Here is a 13,554-nt window from a genome sequence, read left to right as displayed (position 1 = left end):
AAATTGATAATTCATCCCACATTCAAAGATTAAAATAATTATATTCTTAATGTAATTTAATAAGAATATATATTAAAAACACTCACACTCCGTCCCATAATGAGTGATTCATTTAGAATAAAATAGTGTCCCAAAATGAATGATTTATTTCAATTTCTAATACATTTTTTTAATTCTACGCTTTGATGAATTACAATTTTATCATTCCCAATATATGATAGTGATATTATAGTAAAAATATTACTCTATCTTTTTTATGCTTATACACTTTTTTTAATATGTGTAAAATAAATCAATGAACCATTCATTGTGTGACGGAGAGAATAGAGTGAAACACACATGAATTCTTTATTTTAGAAATAAAATCTACATGTGTTTTATTCTTTACCAAAAAAAAAAGTGTTAAAAAGAATATTGATTAAAATAGAATATTCCTAGCTTTTTTCGTTTAATGAATCATCTCTTACATCACAATTTTGAAAAGTGTAAGTAATCGATTTGAAACTCACCAACAAACAAAACTCGTCTTTGTCCGTATTAATTGGATTTGATTGGATGCTTAATTAATTGTACTACCTTATTGCACATCACTCATTTTCTATCCTCTATCATAAACCTGTTTTATTGTCATTAGAAAACGGTGTCCTACCTTATTAGACTATAGACTATGTACAATGGGGTGTTGGAAAACAAATTTAGTAGTTGAATCCTTACAATGAGAGTGTTGAATAGGGTGTTTAAAATGAAGTTTATTAATTGGTGTTGAATAGGGTGTTTAAAATGAGCTTTATTAATTGGTGTTGAAAGTTTTCAACATGTTGAATGCGGAAAGAGTGGGGTCCACAAAATACTTTGTAAAATTTTATTGGTTGTTTTGAATGTTTAAATTTTTTAGTGTGTTATGAATGGTGGTGAAATATGATGTTGAATTTTATTAAACAAAATCGTTGTAGTGAGTATAAATTGAATGTGTGTTGAATTATTAGGTAGAAGAAAGAGAATATGATATGTAGTATAAAAAATAAAAAAAGAAGAGTGTTGAATAATAAAACCATTGTACATAGCTTTACTATTAACTTTTTACATAACAAGGTAATAATTACTCTACTTTTTTCAAAAAACATAACTTTTTACATAACAAGGTAATAATTACTCTACTTTTTTCAAAAAACATAATTTTTTTTTGGGGACAACTTCTCTACCTATTACAAAAAGTTGGATAGTATACATTCAACCAATCATATGATGTCATTTAATTTTAACACAATTAATTATTTATTAAATATTACAATTGATTGTTGTATTCAAGACATTTTACACAAGAGGTAACATTACCCAACTTTTTGAGTTTGGTAGATAAGAATTCAACTTTTTTTTAGATAAATGCTAAGCTAACTCCATAAGCTACAACTATACCGCACTTATATACCATTACACATACTCCATCCAACCTTTTTTATAACATACTCCATCCAACCTTATTTATAAACCTTATTTATAAGCATAAAGATTTTTTAGGTTCATTAAGAAATGAATATATTTGGTCCAAAAAAGAAATCTTAGGTCGGAAAAAAGTACTTTTATTTATTTTAATAATTTTCTTTCTTGCATAGGGTTAAGTGTAACACTAAAAATGAATTGAAATGGCTACGGTGTAGGATATTTCAGGGTCGCATTGCTGATGTTTTTAAAATATAACCATTAAAAAGGAAAGGAGGAACTAGTATAAAAAAATAAATACTAATACTGATTCATAAATTAAAAAGTATATCCCTTCTGCTACCGGTATAAAAGTCCTATATCTAACTCTGAACAAGAAAACCACACCAAAGAAGAAAAAAAAGAAAAATGGGATCCGAAGCTCCCATTCAAATCCTCCTTGTGTCTTACCCTGCACAAGGACACATAAACCCTCTTCTTCGACTAGCAAAGTGTCTTGCTGCAAAGGGCTCTTCTGTCACTTTCATCACAACAGAATATGCTGGCAAAAACATGAGAACCGTTAACAACATCACTGATAAATCAACCACTCCAATTGGTGACGGTTCTCTCACTTTCCACTTCTTCGACGACGGTTTACCGGAAGATGATTCCATCAGAAATAGCCTTAGTGGCTACTCAGAACAGCTCGAACTTGTTGGTAAACAATTTCTTTCTCAAATGATAAAGAATCACGCTGATTCAAACAAACCAATTTCATGTATCATAAACAACCCTTTTCTTCCTTGGGTTTGTGATGTTGCTTATGAAAACGATGTTCCTTCTGCTTTGTTATGGGTTCAATCCGCTGCTGTTTTCATAGCTTACTATAACTATTTCCATAAACTCACACCTTTCCCTACGGATTCAGAGCCTTATATTGACGTTCAAATCAACTCTTCTTTGGTTCTTAAATACAACGAAATCCCAGATTTTCTACACCCTTTTTGTAAATATCCGTTTCTAGCGACACTCATCTTAGAACAGTTTAAGAATTTATCTAAAGTTTTCTGTGTATTGGTGGATACATATGAGGAACTAGAACATGATTTCATCAAGTATATTTCAGAAAAATCAATCCTCGTAAAAACTATCGGTCCTTTGTTCAACAACCCAAGAATCAAAGATGCGAGTGATATTCGGGGCGATTTTGTAAAGAAGGACGATAGTAATATCATAGAATGGCTAAACACGAAGCAGGAAGGATCTGTGGTTTACATATCTTTTGGGACGATTGTGTATCTTTTACAAGAACAAGTGGATGAGATTGCACATGGGTTGTTGGAATCTAAAGTATCGTTTCTGTGGGTACTGAAACCACCTTCTAAGGAAAGTGGTCGAGAGCCACATGTTTTGCCGGATGGGTTTTTGGAGGAGACAAGTGGGCGAGGAAAAGTGGTGAAATGGTGTCCACAAGTAGAAGTACTTGCTCATCCTTCAGTGGGATGTTTCATGACACATTGTGGGTGGAATTCATCGATGGAGACACTTACTTTAGGTGTTCCCGTGTTGACGTTTCCGGCATGGGGTGACCAAGTTACAAATGCGAAATTCTTGGTTGATGTGTTTGGAGTTGGGAGTAGGTTGGGTTATACTCAGATTGAAGATAAATTGGTGAGAAGAGATGAAGTGAAGAAGGGCTTGTTGGAAGCTTTGACAGGGGAAAAAGCAGATGAGTTGAAGAAAAATGCGATTAAGTGGAAGAAGGCGGCGGCGGCTGCGGTGGCGGATGGTGGTTCCTCTGATCGGAATCTTGATGAATTTATGGAAGTAATTAAGAAACGTGGATCTTTAAACATTCGGAAAATTTAGTGTAGAGTTTCATTAATTAAGAATATCTTAGCTGTCTTTGTTTGTCGTAGAATAAGGACAATTATTGTAGTAGTTGAATTTTCGTAACAGATTTCAATGAAAACTGCAAAACGGAACTTATGTTTTATGTGGATGTCTTCTTTTAATAAAAGGGATCACGTCTCTTCTATAAGCGTAATAATAAATGTAGGTAAAATATATTGAAGGAGAAAATGGTATGGTTTTTAATAATTTATTAATAAAAATATAATTAGTGTATTAAAATATTGTTTATGAAATAAATATAAAAGGAAATAAATTATGTATTTTTATTTTAATATAATAAAAATCATATTTAAAAAAGAAAAAAGAGATCATACACTAACCGTGTAAAATATTCTTACAATGTCAACTAATAATAATCTTTTATCTCGTCAAATCAGCCTGTATATTTTAAATTATTTATATAATATAATATTTTAAAATATATTTATTAGATATATGTGTAATATTTTTTTACACCAATTCTGCGTTACCATTAAACCCTTTGAAAAATTAAATCTAAATTTTCTTCTAAAAAAATCCTATGATAATTTTTTCAGCAAAGAATTTCCCTCTCCTGAGAGTATTTTTGGTGAAGTTGTTGAGTAGTTGTTGACTTTTCATAAAAGAAAATATATGTAAATGAAAATTAAAAATAATATATGTTGGAACACGAGGGGAGCTATAATATATTTAAAGATAAAACTAATATATGTCCCAAGTGCACATGTTCAGGGGTGGCCCTGAGCACGGGCTCGCGGGGCGGGAGCCCAGGGCCCCATAATCTTAGGGGCACCAAAAAAATATTTTTTAACATCTATATATATTAAAAGAGAATCTAGATTTGTAAATGTTAAGGCTAGTACTGAAAAGATTGAGAATGAAATGGAGATTGAATGTGTGTTTATTCAAAAACGTCAAATTCGTAGAAAACAACACTGATGAAAATTCATCTAACCCCACACAACTGAATCTAGAGTCTGCTGAAGAGTCTTTTCGAAATCACTATTTCTTATATATTGTAGATCAAACAATTGACTCACTTGATAAAAGATTTTAGCAGTATAGCACATATAAAAATATTTTTGGATTCTTGTTTAGTATTGAAAGACTTAGATCATTATGTGATAGGGACTTGAAAGCATGTTATAAACATCTAGAAACTTGTTTAAAACATGACGAATTGAAAGTTATTCTAGAAGTTTTAACAACTGAATCAAAATCAAGCTATAAGATACTGATTTCTTTAAAGATTTTTAATTGTTTTTCTATTGCATGCATAGCTTATAGAATAATATTGTCTATTTCTATGAGTGTTACATCTGCTGAAAGAAGTTTTTCTAAATTAAAAATTATTAAAATCTTATTTGAGATATACTATACCACGAGATAGATTTAAATAGTCTTGCGTTGATTTTAATTGAAAATAATTTTTGAAGAACCTTGATTATGAATAAATTATTAATGATTTTGCAACAAAAAGTGCTAGAGGATGATATTTAAAGAATTTTAAAAGTTTGGTCAATTTTTTTATAGGAAAAAAGATCGGATCAAGAAGAAGGAGAAAAAGAAGAATAAGTCTCTTTATAGTGGTTTATGTTTTCATGTAGTATAAACAATGATTCATAGATCCATACTTGTATTCTTTTTGCATAATGTCGAATAAAAATGTATTTTTATCTAATTTTTTTTTATCCTTATTTATTTATTGTTAAAAAAATTATAGGGGCACCACTCATTTGATTCGCCCAAGACACCTAAATTCAAAGGACCGGCCCTGCACATGTTAAAAAACCTAAATATAGAAAATTTGTATTGGAAAACGTAATAAATATATTAATTTTTAATTTTTAATAAAAACAATACACAATTTCTAAGGAAAAATTTCCACATTTAACTCTTAACATGTGTCCTTAGAGCACATGTTAGCATTACTGTATATTTAATTGTTACATAATAATAATATCTGAGGAGAGATCAAATTACACTCGAAAAGTTACGAGTTACACTCGCTCCTAACTTCATTTCGAATAAATATTTTTTAAAATCAACCGTTTGATTGAAACATAATATCATATAGATCATACATATAAAGTTTGAGATTAATCTATAAAGATTTACTATGTCACCGAATTACATCAAAATTAACGTTATATGAAAGTCCATTTTGACGTTAATCTTTGTGTATCTTGATGACATAGTAAATCACTATAGATTACTCTCAAACTTTATACGCATGATCTGTATGGTAATATATTTCAATCTAACAGTTGATTTTAAAAAATAATTATCCAATGTGAAATTATTGAGCGAATGTACTCATAATGTAACTATTCAGGTGTAATTTGATCCCTTATATATATATTGAGCGAGTGTAAATCATATATAGTCTTAGGTTCAATTTGGGAGGTGAGAGCAAAATTCTTACATAAATTTTTAAACTAGGATCTAATACTTATGCCATTTCTTATATCTTCAAGTTTGTGATTTAACGGGTGATCCTTTGCAAATATCCACTCTTGAGGCAATTGAGTTTAGGTCTCTTGTTTTTATTCTTCGTGTTAGCTACTCTCTTTATCATATTTAATGTACTCATCTTTTAGAGGATCCTCTTTGAGAGTGTCTTCTTTGACCAATTCTTATGCTATTATACCTAAAACATTAAAACTTGGTGAGTCTTCTTTCGAGAGAGTTTATGTTTTGCTTCGTCTGGTGCTTGCTGAAGCTTCGTTGGGCGAGATGGCTCGCTTGAGCTCGCCTGGAGAGAATAAAGACTTTTATTTTTGGAAAGTTTTTGTTTCTCCTTGTCTGGTCCTCGCTATTGGCTTGTTGGGCGAGGTATCGACTGGGTCTCGCTGGAGGTTCGTCTAACGTGCTTAGTTTTGTTCTTCATTGTGCTTGAGAGACCATATTTCTTTCAAGGTCAAAATACCTACACAAACCATTAAAATCTACAAAGAGATGGTCAATACACTTACTATCTAACATAAATAAAATCTTATCAATAATTGCGGATGTTTCTCTTAGAAACTTATAAACCAAATTTTTAATGTGGCTTAATACCATATTTTGGGAATTTATCAACTTGCGTCACACCCCCTTTAACCAGGCTTCTTCATTTTTTTTTGCTTGTTTTTTTTTTCTTGTTTGTTTTTTTACTATTTCTTTGGGCCAAGCCCATTTTTGTGTTTACTTTTACACCACCCTTGGGCTATTTTTACACACCTTTTTAATTTTTTTTTATTATTTATTTTATTTTTGCTTTATCTTTTTTTATTTGTTTAATTGATAGTAAAATAAAAATAAAATGACCATTAAAAGTAAACTTTCTAAAATTAAAAGAACAGTTGATCAACATCAAGTTTATTTTTTCAAATCAAAATAAATTTATTTCACAATTCAAAATCAATCATTTTTTCAAACTTCATCAACATCAAGTATTTCTTCCCGCTTAATCAAAGACGTTTCAAAATCTTTTTCATAATAAAATTGGAAGAAAAAGGACTAGTTGGACGTAATATACATCCTAGTTCATGAGTACTTGGATACAAATCATAACAGCTTGTCGTTCAAATATTCGTCTTCCGTTCAAAAACACAATAATTAATCGGACTTAGTTCGTTCTTTCATGGATGAATAAGGATCAGTTGGACGTAATATCCATCCTAGTATCGGGTATATGGATATAATCTGTAACAACTTGTCGTTCGAACGTTTTTCTTCCATAAGGAGTCGTAACTTAATTTGCCTCATAAGTTTCATAAATAACTTGGACGAAAAAGGCTTAGTTGGACGTAATATCCATCCTAGTCCCTGAGTATTTGGATACAAGTTGTAACAGCTTGTCGTTCAAATACTCGTCGTCCACCTAAAAACAATATCCACCCATCAAACCTATCTTTTTCTATCTTATAAGCGCTACACAAAACCTTTTCATCAACGAGTGAGCAAACGCTCCAACCTCCAAGCGTGAGCAAAAAGCAATGTTTAACCGCTCAATGCGAACTAAACATCACTCTCTATAAGCAACCAACACACGATCATTTTCTACTAAAAACTAGGTACCTTTGAGTTCCCCATCACACCTCAGGATACGTAGGACAGAGATTCAACATCTCGTCAAACACCCTAATAAAAAAATCTATTTTTAGTTCTTTATTTCACTTTTTAAACACATAATAATTAGAAGAAGACAAATAATGTAAGCTTAAAATTCATGTTTGCAAAACTAACCAAATGGTTCTTGTTAAGTAAAACGGGTGTGAGGGGTGTTAACACTTTTCCCTTGCATAACCGACTCCCAAACCCGAATTTAATTACGACGACCGTATTTTTGATCTTTTAGAGTTTTATCGACGTTTTCCCTTTCTAAAATAATCTTCGGTGGAAACATTGTTGTATTTCGAGCGTTCGTTACGCTCGGATATTTTTCGCGTCGCGAAAGTACACTAACAAAATGCAAATATGTTAAAGATTGACAAAGAGTAAATATAGATTTGAAATAAGTATACAAACCTCATAATCGATTAAAATCATTTCAATGTGTTCTTTATTGTTCGATAGAACAACACATTTGTAAAAAACCTTTAATCCTAATTTTCATAGCTCTTTCTTATCATTGATATTCATGAGTATTTCGAAAACGAAAAACGAAGAAAAAATCACGAAATATAGATTCAAAACACAAATAATGGTGAAAAAGTAGGCTCGAAAAATAAAACTCATATGAAGAGTCAAAAGTGACTAATCGAAACTGAAATAAAAACAAAAAAACATGTAAAGCGAATAACAACTTTCAAATAAAGGATCTGACTAAATGTAATGACAAAAAAAATATGCAAATTTAATTAAAAATGCCTAGGTTAGGAGGGCTTGTTAGAGGAAGATAAATATGGAAGAGGTAGTTGAAAGAAAGAAAAAACTGAGGACGATGAGGGGTGATAACTGTGAGAGGAGTAGAGGAAAGATGGGACTGAGGATAGAGGTTTAGGATAAGTGAATGAGGTGAATTGGAAATTAGTGATGAGAAATAATTGACTGATTTTACGGCATTTTATTATGGTTGTAGGATGAATTGGAAATAGAAAAATCAAATGAATGGGTTAGATAGTTTTGAAAGGGTATTTGTTAAGGGTCTGTTTGGTTCAAATGAGGGGGAGAGGAGAAATTTTAATGGAGGGAAGGGAAGGGGAGGGAAGGGATTTTTTTTGTAATAATATATATGTTTGGTTCAAACGAGGGGAAGAGAGAGGTTTTGTTTAAAAACATGTTTGGTTCACGAGGGGAGGGGATGGATTTTAATAATAATTTACAATTTTATATAAGTGATATGATATTCAAAGGTGGAAATTTCATAAATATTTTTTTGAAAATAATATTTGCATAATTGAATGATTAAAAAGTCATAACTTACCACATAACACTAAAAAAATTGAATATACTTGATTCTTATTATAACTCTCGACACAAAATAAATTATGCGTTGATAACTTTAAAATACATAATATAATTATAATGAAAAACAAAAAAATTACAATTTTTATTAAATAAAAAATAATTTGAGGGTGAAGAATAATTATAATGACTTGATGGAAGAGAAAAAATCACAAAAAGAAAAGCACAAACATCAAAGAAAATAATAATTTTAAAATAGTAAAATAAAACTGAAGATATTTTAGTAAATATTTTAATTTATTTAATATTAAAACTCAAATTCCCTCCCCTCCCCCGATTCAAGGGACGCAAAAAATGTTATTTGGAGAGATTTTGCCCCCCTCCTAAAAATTGAACCAAACATATTTCATTATAAACATTCTCTTCCCTTCCCTCGCTCTACCTTGAAATAAATACACCCTTAGAGTCCGTTTGGTTAGAGGAGAGAATTTAATAGATGGGAGGGGAATGGAGAGGAAGGGAGGTGAAGGAATTTAACAAAATATATATTTGGTTCAAAGAAGGGGAAAGGGGAAATTTTTAACAACATGTAAGTTTGGTTCAAAGGGGAGAGGAGAAATTTTTATTAACATGTATGTTAGAAATTTTTATTTACATGTATGTTTGAACTAAGAAAGTCATTCAACTAAAAAAGTCACTCAGTTTGGTTTAGAAAAAATACACCAATACTTGATAAAGTTAATTTAGTAAGGGGTCAGAATTACATTTTCCATGCTATTCAATTTTTTATATTATAGATATACACCAATAATTGACCAATATTTAGTAAAAGCTTTATTCTTCCTCTTTCCTTTATACGGAGTACATCTTTTGCCAACTGAATCTATCGTTGTGGGACAAAGAAGTATTATTTCGCATTGAAAATTAGTATAAATGACAATTCTTAAAACAAATTTTAAGCCAGACATGTGGGATCTGTCATCATATTATTTACAGACAGAAGATCAAAGTGGAGGAACTCCACTGTATATTACATTCATCTTAATGGAAGGAAACGAGGTTTAAATACTACTAACTTCCCCCATTGACTTGAAAAAATTGATGATAGGGTCATAAAGATCTTGTTTTGCTTGCAAGCTTAAAATGAAGTCAACATGACCATAGTTTTTAAGATAAACCACCTCTGGTGTGGATGGCAGTTCTTTGAGTGTGTGCTGGAAATCAGTTATATCTGCTAAAGCATCATTTCCCCCATAAGCCATCCACAAAGGCAGTGACTTGGGTATGCGGCTGAGATCGAATTTTGGAGGTTTGAAGCTGCCATACTCTTTCAGATTTCTAATCTTTCCATAATCATATTTGGAGAAAGTACCTTTGCGGATCACTGTGGAACATATGAGATCATCAGAGATATAACCATTAACAAGAATAATGCACATGAATATTGATTTCTAGACCATCAAACAACTACTAAGGTTGACATATTCTAGACAAATTGTCAGGAAAGTCAGCAGCCATATATAGTCAGGAAAGTCGCAGCAAAATTGTCACATAAAGAAATCAATTAAAGATAATGGAATATGGAGCATACTCTGGAAAAGATGGTTCAAGTTTTTGGAGGATGATGGGTGAGGTTCTTGTTCAAGATAGTAAGCCACACGTGACTCATTGAAGCAACAATTCTTTCCTGTAATTTAAATTTAATTTCATGACTAAAAGCAGTAACCAAAAAAGAAAGTAAAACACAAAACACTCCATAATTATTGAAACAAGCGGATTGCGCCGAAAGAATTCCTAAATTCTTGATCCAAATGAGAGAGGACATTCTTAGAATCACGCCTAGGCATTCAATATAACCTGATCTGAACAGTTTGATACTATGATCACAACAATATGTGTTTCAGATAAAGCCAGCAAAGTAATTGCAATGGCATGCATTAAAGACAACTCATTATGAGGAGAGCATCATTTTGATTGGAAAGTTAAGCCCCAAAAAAACAATTGAAAATCTACAAAGACCTTTTAAACAGACATATACACAGCCAGTGTGAGAAACATGAACCTGTAATGGATGACAGCATGTCACTGCAACTTAGACGCGTATCGCATAAGGAAACCAAGAGATTGGCTCCCCAATCACTGAAAATGAGTTAAGAAAAATACATATAGTGAAAATGTGCTAAACTAGAAATACAGCGATGAACACGTGCAAATTTAAAGGAGAAAAAGAGGACAGAATGAAAAGTGGAACCTTTTGAAATTCAGTTCATGAACACCCATTGTAACAATCATCTGAATAAAAACCAGCAATCATTTTCATATTAAATATCGACTTTAACTGAGAAAAATAATAGAAAGCAGCAAGAAATACCTGATCAATGTGCATCTTGACCATTCTTAGTACCATAGGTGCACTAACATGATCCAAGTATGATATTGGAGATAGAAGAGCTGCTGCTTCAACCTTTTCTACTATCTCTGGTTGAGTAAAAGCAGCCAAAGATATAATCGTCCCCTAAAATTGATGACAAATTGATAAAATGTATGCTATTGCAAATACTGATAAAGGAGAAAAGACGATTTACAGGAATCATAAATACCTGTGAATGCCCAACAACAAATAGCTTTGAGTTTGTCACTGAATTAATATAATTGATCATTTCTGCAAGATCATAGAGGGCTAATTCCTGCCAGCTCCAATCCCAAAAATGCTACAAAAGGACCAACGCTCAATTAGCCATACTCATATCACTCTTATTTCTCTTTTGGAAAAATGAGGGACTGACGAAGTCCAGGTCATACTTGTAAGTTGTATAACTTTATTCACATAACAAACATGGCAAAATGTATAACAGAGTCAGACTCCAACTCTTCCGTCAGTGATAGTAAGGCATTAATAGGGTAAAAATGTTTGAACCTTGACAATATACAACTAAAAATTACATTGTGAACTAACTTCTTAAGATCGATGAATACTAACAGTCTCTCGAATGAAGCATTGATTCTTTGTCCATCATGTTTTTCCCTTTTCACGTCATCATCAGTACTTCCTATTAAAAGTCTGCTTGAAAATCTAATTGTGCTGAAAATTGGTAGTTTCAATACCGAAAACAGTTATACACTGTCTCGTACTAATTAATATAACTGAAATTTGTTGAAAATATTCAGAGGTAATCGTATCGAAATTGTTAGATGACATAGTGAGACCTCATTTAGATTTTATAAGATCAAATGCATTATGTTTCCCTTTATACGTTGCAAATATTTTCAAACATTAAAAACTGAAAACTTTATGTATTGAACTCAGAAGTAAAAGTTTCAGTAATAGAGTTCCAAATTCAATTTGCAATTTTTTGAAACACCCATAGCTATCTATAGGGGGGAAAAGAATCTTTCCATTTAATTCAATATTTCTCCCATGGTTTAAATTTTAAAAAACTCAATTTAATTAGTTGAAAAAATAAACATAAAATCTTTCGGATACAGCAGACAGCCTGACACTCAATAAGTCCTATAACACGAAGGATAAAGCAAACTAAACTACTCACCCTATTCTTCTCAGATAAAGATATATGGCCATGGCTCCAGCGTGTTCCACGCACATTTCCTACCCAAACATCAAAACCACGATCCGCAAGGATGAAGCCCAGTGATTGTTCTGGTGTATTTAGAAACCACGCATCACCTGCCTGTTGTATCAAATGCCATAAAAACACAATATCAATGATGAGATTACGTCATTTAGTTTAAAACTTTAAAAGGAAATTCACAATTCACACTAAAATTCATTTGGAAGTAGAATTGACTTAGCCTCAAAAATTGATTTAGAGTGTGTTGTTAGGTTATGTAAATTTATTGTTCAACTCACTTTAATACAAAGTATCTAAACATAAATCACTTTAATATCAAATCTCTTTTAACCCAATCAATTCACTCCAAATCAATTTTTGTTAAATTCCAAAGACATTGTAAAGAGTAAAAGTAGAGGAAATAGTGAAGTATAACCATGAATAAGCCATGCATAAGCAGAACCGGAGGTCTTGATTCTTGACCATAATAACCGATCCTCGCAGAAGAAGAAGAAGAAGACACACGCTGAAGACCTAACAAGAAACCATCCTTTGTTTGAATCTGAAACAAAAGTAATAAATAAACAAAATAAAACGCCACCTAACACAAGAAAACATGCAGCAAGGGTATAATTGGAAAAGCGAAGTTAATTAATAGTACCACATGTTCGGAGCAAGGGTAACCGGCGGGGAGAACGAGTTCTTCACAGAGAGTTGGTTGTTGTTTGCCGCCGCCGCCGTCGAAGGAGAGAGCGATGTTTGCGGAGGTTGAGAGAAGGCAGATGGTTATGGCAAGTGTCGTCGTCGTCAACCATAACATCCCGCCCATCCCCGAATTCTCAACTCTCTTTGATCATAGTCGCAAGCAACACTCTTAATATATAAAACTCGCGGGTTCCACGTTATCCACTAGTGCACGCGCCCAGTGGCGCGTGTTTTAGTAAATCTAGTAACTATATAAGCTTACGATACAACTGTTTCGGTTAGTTTAGTTGTTATTTTTCTTTTTTTCGGATAATAATCATTTTATTAAGTGTATGAGTTTAATATTCAAAAAAAATATTAATTTTTAAGAGACGTGGATGACTTAATTGGACTATGGATAAGCTTATTTATTTGTCTTCTAATAAATTCAAGATTAGAGTTGTTGGAATATGTTTAAACTATTCTCTAAAATGGTTAATAATTGACCAAATTTTGCAAGATCTTTTTTTGAAAGATAAAAGATATTTCATATCGTTCTAGTATATAATTCAAAATTATCAGGGTTTATATTGAG

General features: G+C 31.8%; 2 protein-coding genes across 2 annotated transcripts; one reads left to right on the top strand and one right to left on the bottom strand.

Moving 5' to 3' along the window:
• The first annotated feature begins 1,762 nt into the window (after positions 1–1,762).
• Positions 1,763–3,418, top strand: LOC131643339 (cinnamate beta-D-glucosyltransferase-like). Its single transcript, XM_058913537.1, has one exon. The coding sequence runs from the start codon at positions 1,849–1,851 to the stop codon at positions 3,289–3,291; it is 1,443 nt and encodes a 480-aa protein (XP_058769520.1). The 5' UTR covers positions 1,763–1,848; the 3' UTR covers positions 3,292–3,418.
• Positions 3,419–9,595: 6,177 nt separating this feature from the next.
• LOC131643338 (triacylglycerol lipase 1-like) lies at positions 9,596–13,145 on the bottom strand. The gene is made up of 9 exons (XM_058913536.1): positions 12,937–13,145; positions 12,712–12,837; positions 12,255–12,395; positions 11,307–11,417; positions 11,078–11,221; positions 10,958–10,998; positions 10,769–10,845; positions 10,298–10,393; positions 9,596–10,090 (listed from the first exon to the last, which is right to left on the bottom strand). Exons 1-9 carry the CDS (start codon positions 13,102–13,104, stop codon positions 9,768–9,770), a joined length of 1,227 nt encoding a protein of 408 aa, XP_058769519.1. The 5' UTR covers positions 13,105–13,145; the 3' UTR covers positions 9,596–9,767.
• Between the last annotated feature and the right edge of the window lie 409 nt (positions 13,146–13,554).

Source organism: Vicia villosa, linkage group LG1 (assembly GCF_029867415.1).
Source record: "Vicia villosa cultivar HV-30 ecotype Madison, WI linkage group LG1, Vvil1.0, whole genome shotgun sequence".
Classification (NCBI taxonomy): domain Eukaryota; kingdom Viridiplantae; phylum Streptophyta; class Magnoliopsida; order Fabales; family Fabaceae; genus Vicia; species Vicia villosa.
This window is presented reverse-complemented; position numbering and strand designations above follow the sequence as displayed.

Excerpts from the sequence above, each read along its gene's own strand:
- LOC131643339 (XM_058913537.1), top strand. The coding sequence starts at position 1,849 with ATGGGATCCGAAGCTCCCATTCAAATCCTCCTTGTGTCTTACCCTGCA.
- LOC131643338 (XM_058913536.1), bottom strand. The coding sequence starts at position 13,104 with ATGGGCGGGATGTTATGGTTGACGACGACGACACTTGCCATAACCATC. Across the intron at positions 12,396-12,711 it reads TTATGCATGGCTTATTCATG|GCAGGTGATGCGTGGTTTCT; the intron begins GTTATACTTCAC and ends TTGATACAACAG. Across the intron at positions 11,418-12,254 it reads CTTTATCTGAGAAGAATAGG|CATTTTTGGGATTGGAGCTG; the intron begins GTGAGTAGTTTA and ends GTCCTTTTGTAG.